The 17377-nt window shown below is 42.9% G+C and overlaps 1 protein-coding gene across 1 annotated transcript in view; it reads left to right on the plus strand.

Annotated features, from left to right (window-relative positions):
• Positions 1-1694: 1694 nt before the first annotated feature.
• Positions 1695-17377, plus strand: part of RNF138 (ring finger protein 138) — a 43349-nt gene continuing 27666 nt past the window's right edge. The window contains exon 1 of the mRNA XM_082667819.1: positions 1695-1870. Coding sequence (XP_082523945.1) covers positions 1761-1870 — 110 coding nt within the window. The 5' untranslated portion in view covers positions 1695-1760. The remainder of the gene's footprint in view (positions 1871-17377) is intronic.

Consider the following 17377-nt stretch of genomic DNA (forward strand, 5'->3'; position numbering starts at 1 on the left):
ATAAATGAATTGAGAGCAAAGTTCATGACACCTGCATAACATCTAACACAGTGCCAAGGACACCGTAGACAATAAATGACAGAATTGAATTAACTAGGCCTTTCAATGGCTTCTATTTATGATTCATTTTGTTCATAGCGGAAAGCTTTAACAAAGCATGGTAATGAAACCTTTTTCTTTTCTGAAGCAAATTGAGGATGCTTTATAATGTTCTAGATTTCTTTAGCTCCATTCATGTGGTTGTGACCTCACCTTATAGATCTATCAATTGTGTGGATATATCTCGGAATTAAGGGCCCATTAAAAAAAAAAAAAGAAAAAGAAACATTTGGGACTTCCCTGGCAGTCCAGTGATTAAGACTCCGCACTTCCACTGCAGGGGGCACAGGTTCAATCCCTGGTCCGGAACTAAGATTCCCACATGCACCATGGCCAAAACCAAACCAAAACAAACAAACAAAAAAGCATTTAAATTATTGAATAACGGTGAAATGCCTAGGTTCACGCTTCCACCTCATTCTTCTTCAAAGCTGTCAACAAAACAAAGGTGTTGGTGAAAAACCGCATCTGCGACTGTAACTTGTCACTCACACTGTGTTAAGGTCTAAAGCTGAAACCCTCTCAAGGGGGCTTTAATTTTTCCTCTCCGAAGGATTAAAATCCCATAACGGATTATTACATAACACACCTTGACATGAATCAAACATTCTGACAAGGGCAACAATAAGGATCAAATATTTACTATCATGTAATGCTATTTTTTGAGGAAAAATTCCTGAAAACCCCAATGTATCTGATAGGAGTGGCTCGAAAGGGGATCCCTGCTGTAGGGAAGCTGGGGGTACAGTGAACACCCAGCTGTTAACGTGAAAAGCTGCTGCATACGTCACAGGCCGTTTGCCACGGAGGCCGCCCTCCACCCCCTCATCGGCCCCGCGCTCGCCGCCTCATGTTCGGTGACCAGCGGGGCTGGCTGCAGGCAGCGCGATGCCACGAGAGAGCAGCTGAAGGGGGCGGTGGGATCCACGTGCACCATGAGCCTCGATCCCGGCCCTGTTTAAGGTCGGTGAGCCCAGCACACTCCGCCGGCCACTCCGTTCCAGGCCTCGGCGGCGAAGACGGCAGCGGCTGGACAAGAAGCCCGAGGACGTCTCCCGGCTTCTCTACCAACACTAGCCCGTGAAGCTGGCTCACCTAAGTGAGCGTCTACGCAAGTGGAGTGTAGGGTCGGGGCGGGGAGCCGCGGAAAACCGTAGGTTGCGGCCGAAAGCCGGCTGCGCGGGTGGGGGGCTCGAGGAGGGGGTGGGGAAAAGGGGCCGAAAGGCCGGGGAAAATGACGCCGGCGGCGCAGAAGAGGGCTGAGTCGCGTCTGCCTTGCGGAGCCAGGTAAGGGAGTGGCCTCGGGCGGGGTCGCTCTTTCGGCCGCTGCCTCCCGCCCAGCGCCGCCTCCCCGTCCTGCCCCGGCAAGGGCAGCAGCCCGGGGATTTACCCTCGCCCGGCGCGTGCGGCCGTAACGTCTCGGCTTTCTGTCCCGCCCCGCCCCGCCCCGTCCCGCCCCGTCCCGCCCCGCCCCACCCGGCCCGGCCCGGCCCGGCTCCGCCGGGCCCCGCCCCTCCAGGGCCCCGCCTCCTTCCTGGCGCGAGCCGCTTCCTGACGCGATTCCCCGCCCCCTCCTGGTTCACGCAGTGAGTCGGGCCCCAGGCAGACGCCGCCACCTGGGCCGCTGCCGCCGCCATAACCTCGATCCCCCATCTACCGACATGGCCGAGGAGCTCTCCGCGGCCACGTCCTACACCGAAGATGATTTCTACTGCCCCGTCTGTCAGGAGGTGCTCAAAACGCCCGTACGGACCGCGGCTTGTCAGCACGTGTGAGTAGACGCCCCCTCCCCCGCGCGGAGCCGGGTGGTCGTTTAGGCCCCTCACCCCGCCCCGGACCCTGGGCTGCGGCCTGGCGGGAGCCGAGCCCGCCACGGCCTCCCCGGGCGCCGCTCGGCGCCGAGGGCCCGTTTGCGGCCGGTCGGAGGCCAGGCCGCCCTCCCCCTTAACTCCCGGCCGGCTCCCTGCGCCTGGCCCCTCAGCCGGAGCTCCCGGGCCCCGGAGCTGCCTCGTTGCCGCGCCCCCGGGGCAGTGCCCGGGGCAGTGCCAAGGCCTGTCCCCGTGGCGTCCTCGGGCCCCGAGGCCCCTGTCTTCTCCTGCAGGCCCGGGAGGAATTGCAGGGAACGTGGAGCCTTTTTGTTTCCTAGCAACCTGAGTGAAGGCTGGGGTGTCGAGTGTCAGAACCGGCCGGAGGTGCCCGCACGGCCCGCTCGCCCGGCTCCCCGACCCGCCCCGCTTTCAGGTCTCCCTTTTCCTTTCAGAACCTTGGCCCATCCTTTCCAGATCGAGGAGCTCTCTTCTAACTTAACCTTTCAGACCCGCTTCACAGACCACCTTTGAAAGTGTTTCGATGCGTTCAAAATTCAGTGCAGGTTGGAATGACCTAGAATGGGTTTGCTTCCCTCATATGTTACAACTGACAGGATTTCCGGGTATTGAAGTGATAGTTTCCCTTTGTTTTACTCTTCTGCTTATTACTTGATTACTACAAGGGTGGAGATGAGAAAGATAGACCGCTGTTGTGAGGAATGAACTGAAATTAAGGCAGTAATCCTACGGGTGATGGAGAACACAGAGGGATTCGGTGAGGTGGCCTGATGCTGTTAGGAAGAACTTTGATAATTAATATAGACTCGTAGGGTGTCCATAAGGGTTAGAAGGAGCCCTTCTGGTAAAGGTGTATAGCATTTCTGACACACCTAGCTGCTGATCAGAGTCCCTGGGGAGCTTTTTAAGTAAACATGCCAATTCCCAGGCTCCATTACAAACTTGTAAAGAATTTCTGGCAGGTGAGGCTTGGAAATCTCTATTTGAAAAAGTACATCCAGGCTTGAAAGTTCTGTGTGCTTACAAATAGCTGAAAAGAGTCGAACAAGTTTCTAAATCGATTTCTCCTTCGACCTTTTTTTGGGGGAGGGTTCTATAATTTTGTAAAGAATGGATTGTTGAATTTGGGGTTCGTTTTTTTTTTTTTTGCAGTACGCGGGCCTCTCACTGTCGTGGCCTCTCCCGTTGCTTTTTTTGCGGTACGCTGGCCTCTCACGGTTGTGGCCTCTCCCGTTGCGGAGCACAGGCTCCGGACGCGCAGGCTCAGCGGCCATGGCTCACGGGCCCAGCCGCTCCGCGGCATGTAGGATCTTCCCGGACCGGGGCACGAACCCGTGTCCCCTGCATTGGCAGGCGGACTCTCATCCACTGTGCCATCAGGGAAGCCCGAATTTGGGGCTCTTAATCACAAACTTCCTTACAGTTGTTTCTTGAGACCCACTCTTTTCACTCCGATCCCCAGTCTTCCCTGCACTGTTGTCTACCTTATTCCTAATGATAGTGGTTGTGTGAGCCCAAGAGTATGTGACTTTTCACCATAGAAGTTATGCCAGTTATATTTTTGCCGCTTACGGGAGATGAATGACAATCTTATTCCTTTATCATTTGGTGCAACAAATGCAGATTGTTAGAAAAATATCTTGAGATGTTTAGGGAGCAGTGTATACTTTTAGTCTTTAATCTGTTAGTGTTTATTATAACTTGATGCCTTTTCTGTGCTTGGGCTGGCAGTGGGTGGAAGAAAGGGAGGGAAGGGAGGGCACAGTGAGGCAGTAGGTCTTTTCTGGACAGAATCATTTCAATTACCTGTTAGGTGATTGACCTCATAGAACTCATTGTAATCTCTAGTTCCCCTCAAAATTCCATGCAGTTTGCTCTAGTTCACTTCCCTTGTGAGACATTTTATTAAATCAAACTGTAGTTTTGGCTTGACGTCAATCAAGGCTGTGGAAAAGAGAGTGAAGATGATTGTTGAGGACTTTTCTTAAATCACCTCCCTGGGCTGGGATGTGAAAAGAAAATATGGAGTAGGTTTTGTTAAGAGAACTGGACACTTACTACTCACCCTCCTCCATCCCCTCCTTTACCAGCATTGTCCCCTCTCAAATGAACACACAGTTGGTCTAAGGTTCTGGCTAAACAGTTAATTAAGGTGGAGGGAGAAAAAGTTTTCTTTGGAAAGGGTGGTAATGGTGGAACAGGGTATTGATTGGGAGGAGTTTGGTGGGGAAATAGAATTCTGTTTTAAATAACCTAGTTTAGAATGTCATTTGCTTTTCCCTTTTCACAGAGGACAAACCTGTGCCTTTAAACAAATTTATATTTAGCTACAAAATTAATTTTTTGTTCGTGAATAGTGAGAGATGAGGTGATAAGAGCTTTCAGCCCCTGTGCCATTTCAACTGCAGTGAAGGATTTGCCCATTCTAGTAAAAGGAGCAAGTTCATTATCACTAGAATAACTTTACCAAAATATAAATTCTCATTTAATCCTCATTCATTCCTTCAAACAGCAATTGTCGGATGCCTTCTGTGTGTCAGTTACAGGGAATACAAAGTGCTCTTTCTCTGGGACTTCCCTGGCTGTCCAGTGGTTAAGACTCCGTACTGGTTCGATCCCTGGTCGGGGAACTAAGGTCACACATGTCGTGAGGCCAAAACAAAACAAAGTGCTCTTTCTCTGGAGAATGTTAATAGTCTAATGGAGAAGACCTATACATGAATGTGATTGGTATGGAAGAAATTGAGGAGGAGAATTTATGTGAGCCTTGAGAGCAGGTATCTAAATTAGCCTATGAGTTTAGGAGAGATTTCCTGGATGAAGTTATACTTTAGGTCAGAATTGGCATTCAGGGATTGTTGGGGAATACCCTGACTAGGTTTACAGCATATGCAGAGGTGAGGAGGGGTTAAGATACAAACTGTATCCCGATTACAAAGTTTGGCCAAAAGATTGAGTGTGGTAGAGATGGAGCCTTAGCGACATTGACAGGAATTTACTGTGTAAGCCAATTTGAACTTCTTCCTGAAAGCCATAGAGACCTACTGAATAATTTTGGCAGGGGAGCAGCATGATCACATTTAAATTTTAGAATGCTTACTAATTACTAGCCTTGTCTAGCTTGGTACTGGTGAGACTAGTGAAGAGGTCATTCATTGCTCTGTCAGAGAGAAACGATTAGAACCTGAACCAAGGTAATGATAGAGGGAATGGAGAGAAGAGATTCCTGACATTTTAAGGAGATTGTGTAAGATTTGATGATTGTATGTCCAGTAGTTAAGTGTATGTACGTAGATCTGGAATACATGGAACTAAAGCTGTGAGTATGGATGTAGCCCCTGGAGGAGGAGTATAAATTGAAAGATAACAGAGATCTAGATAGAACAAAGTGCTGGAGAATATATATTTAAATGTAGAGTGGAGAAAAGAACAGCCTGAGAAGGAATGGACAAGAATAGGAAGAAAACCAAGATAGAGTGTGACGGGAAACCGAGAAGAATTTTAAGGAAAGGTAGTCAGCAGTGTCAGATGCCTTAGAGTGGTCAGATGTTTTGAAAAACATGTAAAGATGAATTAAGAATATGAAAGTTGAGCAGGTATGTTTCAGAAGGTACAGACTGGCATAGTGGTAAGGTATTTATCTCTTGTTTTTTTTCCCTTTGTAATCTTCAAAGACTCTTTGAACCAAACCTCCCTTCTCTATTTTGAATGGTTAAAGAAATAACTCTGTACAGTTAGAAGTAAGCTCTATCACAATGAAAATTACATATAATAACAAGTTGATGCCTTGCCAGATTGTTAAAAATGGAAATCTAATCTGTTTGCTTCGGGGCCTATTTTATTTTTATTTTGTTTTTTGGCCATGCCAGGTAGTGTTCGGGATCTTAGTTCCCCAACCAGGGATGGAACCTGTGTTCCCTGCACTGGGAGCGCAGGGTCTTAACCACTGGACCACCAGGGAAGTCCCAGGAAGCATCTTTTAAAATGAGCTAATATAAATCAGCCTCCACTTCTCATTAAGCACAGATTTGTATGATTCTTTATTGACCTGCTTTGGATTATCCAGTCCCTGAATTTTCACTTAATATTTCTTACAATTTGAACACCTTTATTGGTATCCTGTTTGGACAGTCATGCTCTAAATACATATTTTCAAAATATCTTCTTTACTACGTACTTGTTATAAATCTGAAAGCCAGGCTTATATGGTTTCTTGCTGATATAATAATTGCTGCTCTAGGCCATCTTTTTTTAAAAATAAATTTATTTATTTATTTTTGGCTGTGTTGGGTCTTCGTTGCTGTGCATGGGCTTTCTCTAGTTGTGGTGAGTGGGGGCTACTCTTCCTTGCGGTGCGCGGGCTTCTCATTGCAATGGCTTTTCTTGTTGTGAAGCACAGACTCTAGGCATGCGGGCTTCAGTCGTTGTGGCACACAGGCTCAGTAGTTGTGGCTCGTGGGCTCTAGAGTGCAGGCTCAGTAGTTGTGGCTCATGGGCTTAGTTGCTCCGAGGCATGTGGGATCTTCCTGGACCAGGGCTCGAACCCATGTCCCCTGCATTGGCAGGCGGATTCTTAACCTCTGCGCCACTAGGGAAATCCCTCTTTGTACTTCTTATCACAGTTCATAATCATAATATTTTTGGGATCAGACGATTTGACTGATGCCATTCTCACCAGTTAGACTGGAAGCTCTTTTTAACAAGTTTTAAAAATATTTATCTATTTATTTTTGGCTGCATCGGGTCTTAGCTGCGGCACATGGGATCTTTCGTTGCAGCACACGGGCTTTACATTGCGACACGCGGGCTTCTCTCTAGTTGTGGCACGGGCTTAGTAGTTGCAGCGCACAGGCTTAGTTGCCCTGTGGCATATGGGATCTTAGTTCCCCGATCAGGGAGATCCAACCCACATCCCCTGCATTGGAAGGCACACTCCTACTAGACTGTAAGCTCTTAAAAGGCAGCAACCCAGGTCTGCTTGTACTTACCTGAGCCTACTGTATGTATTTGGTATTGAATAAATGTATGAATGGTGGGTTTGTGTTGGGAGACCACAGCTTACTAGCTGTATCACTTGGTCAAGTCATTTAACTCCTTTCAGCCTGTTTTCTTCTCCATAAAACAGGGGTAGAAACAACCTGTTTCACAGGGTTGTTGCAAGGGCCAAATGAGATAATGTTTGTGAATGATAATATATGTGTTTTATAGTTTTCAAAACCCATAAAAATATAAAATTATGTTTAGTTTAATAACTATAGCATCTAACACAAAAAGCTAGATTATTATTGTAAACAGAAAGGAGGCTGTTTCAAGTTTTTTGGTCCAGATATTTATTATCGAAGGTAGTATTGTGAATGGAGAATATTGTAATTCACAGCTTTAAAGGTACAAAAGGAAATAATATGATTGTCTCTCACAATCACTGTTACCTTATCTATTCTTCCAGAGAACAGCATACTGTATGTATTCTTTTGTACCTTGCTATTTTCATGTTACTGTATTGGAGGTCATTCTATATCAGTACGTAAAGGGCCTTCTTACTCTTTTTTTTTGGTGGGGGGGAGATTGTAGAGTTTTCATTCATTCAGTAAGCCAACACTGAGTGTCCGTTATGTGCCAACAATACTAATGTAGATTCTAGGGTTCAACAAGCCAGACAAAAATTCCTGACCCCATGGAACATATTTAGTGTTCTAGTGTTCCATTGTTTTTTTTTTTTTTTTTTTTTTTGCGGTACGCGGGTCTCTCACTGTTGTGGCCTCTCCCGTTGCGGGGACGCGCAGGCTCAGCGGCCATGGCTCAAAGGCCCAGCCACTTCACGGCATGTGGGATCCCCCCGGACCCGGGGCACGAACCTTTGTCCCCTGCATCGGCAGGCGGACTCTCAACCACTGCGCCACCAGGGAAGCCCCATGTTTGATTATTTTTTTAATTATTAAATTATTTATTTATTTATCCAATCTCTTATCTATGGACACTTAGGTTGTTTCCAATCTTTTGCTGTTACAAATAATGGCACATTGATTAAACTTGTATGAATACCATTTCACATGTGAGAGTTTTTCCTATAAGATAAATTTTCTCAAGTGGAATTGCTGGGTCAGAGGGTAAATACAAGGGAATTTGTCAGCTGTGTCACACAAGGATGACTATAGCTCTGTTGAAGTGTTTTGTACATGGAAGGTGCTTATGGTTTTGATTTGAGGACTGTGGATTATATCTTGGGTTAAGTAAAATTTTGGATTAGATTAAGGTAAATTAGCATTCATTGCTTTAACAAATATTAATGAATTCCTACTAGGTGCCCAGCTCTGTGTTATACCTACAGTGGTATACGGTTAGATATGATCCCTGCCTTCAGAACTGGCATTGGTGAGACACATTTTAATTCAAATAAACACTCAGATACATGTGCAGTTACAAACTCATAGGTGTAAAGAGAGAGTATAAGAAGGGGACCAGATCTAGGTGGGTTGGTGGGTGGATGGGTACGTAGTAAAGACCTTTCTTGAGGAAGTGAAATTGTTGCTGAGATTTGTGATGTGTAGGTGTTAATTTGTGGAGGACTGTGTTTGTGTATAGAGTATTTTGGGGTGAGGGAACATTCTGGGCAAAGACCCTGAGGTAGAAGGAATGTGCAGGGCCTTGTTTTCAATGAAGTAGCATCTTGCCTTCAGTCTCATATAGGTTTATTTATTTTGAAAGTCTTAGTTTCCTTGTTTGTAAAATAAAGGAACTTTTAAAACATTTATTTATTCTTAAGAATTCAAGATTATGTAAAGTTTCTGGAACCCTGCCTAAGTGCTCAATAAATAGTTACTGCTGTTTGTATAGATGTCATGTTGCTTTCCACAAAATTGGGCTAATTTACACAGTGCCATTAAGACTATTAAAGTGTATCTGTATTCCATCATCTTTGCCAGCATTTTTTTTAAATTTCTCAAGCTTTTTATTTTCTAGTCTTTCTCATTCCCTTAATATAGTTACGTCTCCTCTAACAGCATACATGGCTATCTTTTAAAACAGGAGAAAAAAGAGGCAGAGAGCCAACTCATGTTAACCAACCTTACCCTTAGCTGAGTTAAAAAATGCACAAACCAAACACAGGTCAAAGGAAGCCAGTCTCTTCCCCATGACAGCTCAGAATAAGCCAAATAAACCCCAAGGAAACGGCTACATGGGAAAGCCTTCCCATCATCACAGGGACAGGACAGAAAGTGCATGTGACACAATATCAGGAGAGCTGAGAAATCTCTGGATCTTGCCTGAAAAGGAAAGCAGCTAACAAGATGGTTTTGGAGAGGAGGTGGAAAACAGCGCAATGGGACACAGAAAGGGCCTTGGGTTTGTAGCCTAGAAACCCCTCTGCAGGGACCTCTGCTGGTCTCCTTTGCACCCCAGATGGGCAGCCTCCTGGGAGCGTCCACCCATCTGGTCACAGCCCACGTCCACCGGTTACTGCAGCATTTGTTGGTTTACTTCTGCGGCGGCTGAAGGGCCCAATTCATTAGCAAAGGGCAGCAAGGAGTATCTGATTTCTCTCAGGGCTTTCTGGTAAGGCCCGAACTTCGTGTCTGTCCTCGTCTGCTGCTGCTGCTGCTGCTGCTGCTGCCTGGCCCCCCAGGGCCTTGGCGTCCAGCGGGGCGTCACTGCTCGGCCCTGCTGGCGGCCCCGGGGCGGGGGTCTTGGGCGGCTGCTTCAAGCCCCTCACAGATCTCCTGCAGCCGCTGCGGGCTGTTCCCAGAGTAGGTCATGGCGGGAAAAGTCTTCGGCCGCATGGTTAGTCCAGTTTCCTTTGACCATAAATACAATCTTGTTAAAGTGTTTTATTAGCTAAAAAGAAAAAAAAAACCCTGTCAGTAGTATCAGTTCGTTGTAAACACACTTTCACAACAATTCCGTTTTTTTTTGAAAGCTTTTTTTTAAAAAAATAAATTTATTTTATTTTATTTATTTATTTTGGCTGCGTTGGGTCTTCGTTGCTGGGCACGGGCTCGCTGCTGTGCACGGGCTTTCTCTAGTTGCGGAGAGAGGGGGCTACTCTTCATTGCGGTGGCAACAATTTCGTTTTGAAAATGTTCTTTCCTTCCATTTTTGTAGTTCCTGCAGAGAACTGAACATTTTCCAGAGACTTCATTTTGAAGATCATCTCTACCTCTCGCCTTCTACGCTGCCGTCCGCGGCCGCTTGGCCCTCGGCTCCGGGGCCTCGCGGGGGACGCCGGGGTGGCCGGCGGGCGGGGACCCAGGGCACGGGGCGGATGGGCGGGCGGCCCCATCTTCCAGTGCTTGCGCCGTGGCCCAGCGCGCAGCCCGAGCAGGATATTCGCTATGTTGAGCAATTTTTTTTAAGCAATATTTTGTTAGTTTAATGCAGTTCATAATGGTGTCTAGAAGTCGCTTTAAAATTTTCTTTAGTTGCTAGCAACATATGGCTATGTGCATTTTTCCATATTAAATTTTTATATACTAATTTATAATTTTACTGTTCAGAGTGTGTAGGTACATTTGTGATCATTTCTGTGACTATGATTTAATAATAATCTATTGTAATTTATTACTTATTTTACATTATTTTCCTGTCAGTTGCTTTGTTTTTGGTATATTATTACATTTTCTTATACATTCAGATTTGAGATACTTGATTCTCTTTATCTAAAGTTATAATGCTATTCCATTTTTTCTGTTTCTTGAGTCTTTTTTTAAAGTCCATTTTTGGACTTACCTGGAATCTACTAAGATATATGATGTATGCTTTTGAATCTTTATTAATTTGCCTGTCGTATTTAGTTGACCTCAGTATTTCTTAGAGGGCATTCCTTTTCCATTCTTTTAAAAATCTTTTTAGTATATTTGAATTCTTAAAATAATATGATTCTTTGGGATTCTTCACTTTCATTAATTACTTTTACTATTTTTAGCACAGAATAATATGACTTGTTAAAATGTTTTTGGATATAGTAGTATATATACACAAACTTGCCACAAGTACCTGCATGCACACAATGCTGTAAGTCCCATCAGGGTAGGGATTTTCATCACTTTTGTCCCCTGATATGTCCCTAGTTCTGTTATGTAGTAAGTATTTAATATGTATTTATTAAGTGAATATGCATTATAATATACGGATAAGTTAAACTGTTTATTTTGAGACCACTGTAGATTCACATATAGTTGTAAAATAATACAGAAATTGTGTACCCTGGCCCAATTTCCCCTAATGGTAATGTTTTGTAAATAAAACCGGGATATCTTCCTTCTTAATAGAGTAAAGATAAAGAAAGTTTCCATCACCACAAAGATCCTTCACATGGCTCATTTATAGCCACACCCACTTTCCTCTTGATCCCACCCTGTGCCTCCTTAACCCTTGGCAAGCACTAATGTTCATATGTTCTCTATTTTTTTTTTTAATTTTAATTTTATTTACTTTTTATTTTTTATTTTTGGCTGCGTTGGGTCTTTGCTGCAACACATAGGATCTTCGTTGCGGCATGCAGGATCGCTCATTGAGGCGTGTGGGTTTTCTCTCTCTACTTGTGGGGTGTGGACTTTGTAGTTTGCGGCATGAGGGCTCTCTAGTTGAGGTGCGTGGGCTCAGTAGTTGTGTTGCATGGGCTTAGTTGCCCCACAACAAGTGGGATCTTAGTTCCCCGACCAGGGATCAAACCTGTGTCCCCTGCATTGGAAGGCGGATTTGTTACCACTGGACCACCGAGGAAGTCCCATGTTATCTATTTCCATAATTTTGACATTTCAAGAATCTTAAATATTGCACAATTCTATAAATAACAGTAAAAAACCCACTGAAATGTACACTTTAAATGGGTGAATGGGGTATGGTATGTGACTTAAATCTCAATAGAGCTGTTAGCAAAAAAAGAATGTTAAGTAATGTTATATAAACGGCATCAAACAATATGTAACTTTTTGGAATTTCTTTTTTCACTCAGCATAATTCTCTGGAGATTCAGGTTGTTGTGTGTTTTCATTAGTTCCTTTTATTGGTGAATATGCATCCATACATGGTATGGATGTACCACATTTTGGTTAAACATTCATTCACTGAAGGAGATCTGGAATAGCCAGTTTTTGACTATTACAAATAGAGCTGCTATAAATATTCATGTACAGGTTTTTGTGTGAACGTAAGCCTTCATTCCTCTAGGATAAATGCCCAAGAATGCAATGAATGCAATTAGTGGGTCATATGGTGGTTGCATGGTTTGTCTTTTAAGAAAATGCCAAGCTATTTTCCACAGTATCTATACCATTTTATATTCCCACCAGCAGTGTATGAGTGATCCAGTTTCTTTGCATCCTCGCCAGTGTTTCATGTTGTCATTGTTTTATTTTTTATTATTTTTTTTATAAATTTATTTTTGGCTGCGTTGGGTTTTCATTGCTGTGCGTGGGCTTTCTCTAGTTGCGGCGAGCGGGGGCTACTGTTCGTTGGGGCGCATGGGGTTCTCATTGCGGTGGCTTCTCTTGTTGCGGAGCATGGGCTCTAGGCGCATGGGCTTCAGTAATTGTGACGTGTGGGCTCAGTAGTTGTGGCTCACGGGCTCTAGAGCACAGGCTCAGTAGCTGTGGCACTAGTTGCTCCACAGCATATGGGATCTTCCCAGACCAGGGCTCGAACCCATGTCCCCTGCATTGGCAGGCAGATTCTTAACCACCGCGCCACCAGGGAAGTCCCTGTCATTGTTTTAAATTTTAAGCCATTTCAATCTGTGTAGTGATACCTCATGATTTTAATTTGTATTTTACTAATGGCTAATGATGTTGAACATCTTTTCATGGGCATGTTTACTACCGGTATATCTTAGGTTAAAATCATGTCTCTTCAGTGTCTTTTGCCTATGTTTTAATTGGATCATTTGCTTTCTAACTTTTGAGCTTTGAGACTTCTTTTATTTTATTTTATTTTTTTTGCGGTATGCGGGCCTCTCACTGTTGTGGCCTCTCCCATTGCGGAGCACAGGCTCCGGACGCGCAGGCTCAGCGGCCATGGCTCACCGGCCCAGCTGCTCCGCGGCATGTGGGATCCTCCCGGACCAGGGCACGAACCTGTGTCCCCTGCATCGGCAGGTGGACTCTCAACCACTGCGCCACCAGGGAAGCCCTGAGACTTCTTTATGTATTCTAGATACTACTCCTTTGTTAGGTATATGATTTACAAATATTTTTTTCCGTGTCTTTGTTTTGTTTTGTTTTGTTGCGGTATGCGGGCCTCTCACTGTTCTGGCCTCTCCCGTTGCGGAGCACAGGCTCTGGACGTGCAGGCCCAGCCGCTCCGCGGCATGTGGGATCTTCCCGGACCGGGGCACGAACCCGTGTCCCCTGCATCGGCAGGCGGACTCCCAACCACTTCGCCACCAGGGAAGCCCTTTTTTCCAGTCTTTGGATTGTCTTTTTATCTACTTAACAATCTTTTTTGCCCAGCAAACATTTAAAAATTTTTATGAAGTCCACTTTGTCAGTTTTTCCTTTTATGGAATGTGTTTTTAACATTAAGTCTAAGAACTCTGTGTAGCTCTGTATTGTGAATATTTTCTATTTTTTTCTCAAAGTTTTATAGTTTAATGCTTCACATTTAACTCTGCATGTTGGTTTCCTAGGGCCACTGTAACAAACTACCACAAACTTGGTGGCTTAAAACAACATAAATTAATCTTTTCACAGTTCTAGAGGCTAGAAGTTTGAAATCAATTTCAGTGGACCAAAATCAAGGTGTTGGCAGGGCCTCGAGGAGCTGGGGGCACATCACTCCAGTCTTTGCCTCCATCTCAATATGGCTTCTCCTGTGTGTTTTTGTCAGATCTCCCTTTGCCTCTCTTATAAAGACACTTGTGGTGACATTTAGGACCCACCTGGATAATTCCAGCTAATTTCCTCATCCCCAAATCTTTAACAATAATCAGATCTGTTACAATATGAGGTGATATTAACTTGTTCTGGGAATTAGGAAGTGAATGTATCTTTGGATGGCCATTACCCAGTTTACTATAGTCTATGATCTGTTTTGAGTTAATTTTTTTTTTTTTTTTTTTTTTTTTTTTTTTTTACGGTACGTGGGCCTCTCACTGCTGTGGCCTCTCCCGTTGCGGAGCACAAGCTCCGGACGCGCAGGCTCAGCGGCCATGGCTCACGGGCCTAGCTGCTCCGCGGCATGTGGGATCTTCCTGGACCGGGGCACGAACCTGTGTCCCCTGCATTGGCAGGCGGACTCTCATCCACTGTGCCACCAGGGAAGCCCCCTCTGCCTTTTTTTTTTTAAACAGAAATGATAGCATAGTATACATATAAATTGTATTCATATTTGCTTAAAGTATTTCCCTTAGGGAATATAAAACATAAATAAAGCTAAAATATTTTTTAACAATTATTGTAATGAGTAGTGTGTATTTTTTTCAGGCTAAGTTAAAACTTTTAAACGTGAATGCGTCTGTAACCTATATAGAGTATTCTTTTGGATGTGTACATTTGAGTGTTGTGCCCCAACCCTGTTTTTCCCATGAGCTCTGTGGTTTTTATTGGATGATTTTGCATAGTGCAGTGACTTCTAGGAATGTGTGTGACACTTTACAGCAGAACTGAGTCTTTCAGAGTGCTTTTCTGAGTCTTTATATTTCTGTGTCAGCTAAAAGAAAGCTGGTATAGAAATATTAATATCAGACCATTTCATTCAGATAGCATTACAAAAAAGAGAGTCATTTCATGTGGATAAAAGGAATAATCATGAACTTTTTTGCAGCTACCAACATAACTTTAGATGAAAACTGACAGAATTGTTGGGAGGAATTGACAGACCCACAGTTTTTTGCCCTTTCAGGAGGAACTGATTTTCACTGAAAATCACATAATGAAGAACACCTTTAAAATAGGAAGAGAATTTGGATGTTGAAAGCACATGATCATTTCAATAGATGCTAAAAGCATTTAATAGAGTTCAGCCTTTCATTATAAAATGTCATAGCAAATTAGGAATAGGATGGAACTTACTTTTATTCTAATTAAGGGTAGCTTCCCTAAAATCTATAGTAAATGTACTGAATAGTAGACCCTATGTGCTTTTCTAGTCAAGAACTAGACAAGGGTATTTATATCCTCCCTACCATTTAACATTGTATTTCAGGCTTTAGGCAATTCAGTGAGAAAAGAAGAAATAAGGTATACAAAGATGGAAAAAGAGATAAAATTGTCATAATTTGTAGATGATAAAACTACATCTAAAACCTAAGAGAAACGACTAACTAACAAATGATTAGAACTACTAAGAATGTACAGAGAGGTTTCTGGATATAAGAACAACAGACAAAAGTCGGTAACATTTTTTTATACCAACAGTAATCAGATAAAAAATTAATAGAAAGAATCCTATTTATAATGCAACAAAAACTATAAATAGTTTATAAATAATTAGACTATTATAATCTAGTAAAAATGTCAAGACTTCTGTAGGGAAAGTTGAAAAACTACTGAAAAGCATAAGAAATCTGAATAGGTGGAGAGACATGACATGTAACCATGCAATAAAATTAAGATGCCAGTTCTCCCTCAGATGATTCTAAAAAAGCTAATGCAATTCCAATAAAGTCTCAACATCATTGTTTTGGTAGAACTTGAAAAACTGATTAAAAAGTCATAATGATGTGTTAATGACCATGAATAACTGAGAAAATTTGGAAAAAGTAGAACATAGAGATAGAACCAACCCTGCTAGATACCGTGACGTAGTATTATGAAGTTATAGTAATTAAAATGGTATGGTATTAATTCAGCAGTAGATAAATGATCAGTAGGACATATACTAGAGAGCCCAGTAATAATTCCATACATGTATTAGAACTCTGATAGATATGACATGGCAAATCGGGGAAAAGATGGCTTATTCAGTAGAATGGTATTTGGATAATGGCTTTGCATATGAAATCTCTATTGTTTACTGTACATAGAGGTATTTTTAGGTGAATTAAAAACTTAAATGTGATGAGCAAAACTTAAACTTCTTAGAAGGCAATGTAGGGAAATATCCCTGATCTTGAGAAGGGGAAGGCTTAAGACTATGAGCACAAACCGTAATTTTAGGAAAAGGTGATGAATTTAGACTATATTAAAAATTAAAAATTTTCCATATCAAAAGACCACAAACAAGGTTAGAGACAAGTGATAACAGACTCAACAGTGATAACATTCTGTTGTTATACAAGATTATATCAGAACGGATTGGTTTATATGTATTTTTTTCCCCTGCACATTGATGTTTTGAGCCATCAGCAAATGGTTACATTAGCTGAAGAGAAGTACACTAAAACTCAGTTGAATATAGCAAGCCACAGAATTGTACACTACTGTACGAAACACACAACCTACATTTTTTTCTTGGTTCGGTTTGGCCATGAGATCTCTCTGGAATTTATCAGCTTTAATCACTCCTTTCTAACCCCTCATCTCTTTTTTTTAAGCTTTAGAGTAAAATGTTTATTAAGAACGTAAATGTCTTTTAAAATGTGTTAGTATTTTTATTAGGGTTGTTTGCGTTTTTTTTTGTTTTTTTGTGATACGCGGGCCTCTTACTGTCGTGGCCTCTCCCGCTGTGGACCACAGGCTCAGGACGCGCAGGCTCAGCGGCTATCACGGGCCTAGCTGCTCTGTGGCATGTGGGATCTTCCCGGACTGGGGCACGAACCCGTGTCCCCTGCATCAGCAGGCGTACTCTCAACCACTGCGCCACCAGGGAAGCCCTGTTTGGGTTTTTGTTAGTTCTCTGATGACAGTGTTCTCCGGGCAGTTAGTCTACCCCAACCATTTTTTCCCCACAAGCCCTGTAAGTTTTAGTGTGCAGTTTTGCAGAATGTGTCGTTTCTCGGTATTGTTATTTATTGCATTATCAGAAATGCCTAGGGTTCAAAAAGCAAATAATTTAGTAGCCAGAAGATGAAATTCTAGGTTATAAGTCACTTTCCCTCAGAACTTTGAACACATCATTCTATTGTTTTGTCATCTGTTTGTTATTGCTGATGAGATTGAAGCTAATCTGATTCTCTTTCCTTAGTACGTGATCTGTTTTTTATTCCCTCTCTGGAAGCTATTAGAAGTTGAAAAAATAATTATTTAAGATTTTCTAGTGATCCGGATGAAAATCTTTCAGAAATTCATTGTACTGGTCATTTGGTCGTCTCTTATTTTGCAGACGTATTTTTTTAGCTCTGGAAATTTTCTAGCGATTTTTTTTTTTTCGGTTTGTTTTTAAGCCCAGTTAGAAGATTAATTTAGCTATTTTTATAACAGTTTAAACATATTTACCCTTGTTTTTACTCCTAATTGAAAAAAATTAAGTGTAGTATTCCTAACAGAAAAGTGCCCCATCATAAAAGTCAGCTCAGTGAATTTTTTTCAAACTGAGCACACCTATGTGTTCAACACCCATACCAAGCAATAGAACTCCAG

The sequence above is a fragment of the Grampus griseus genome, assembly GCF_964374135.1.
Source record: "Grampus griseus genome assembly, chromosome: 12".
NCBI lineage: Eukaryota > Metazoa > Chordata > Mammalia > Artiodactyla > Delphinidae > Grampus > Grampus griseus.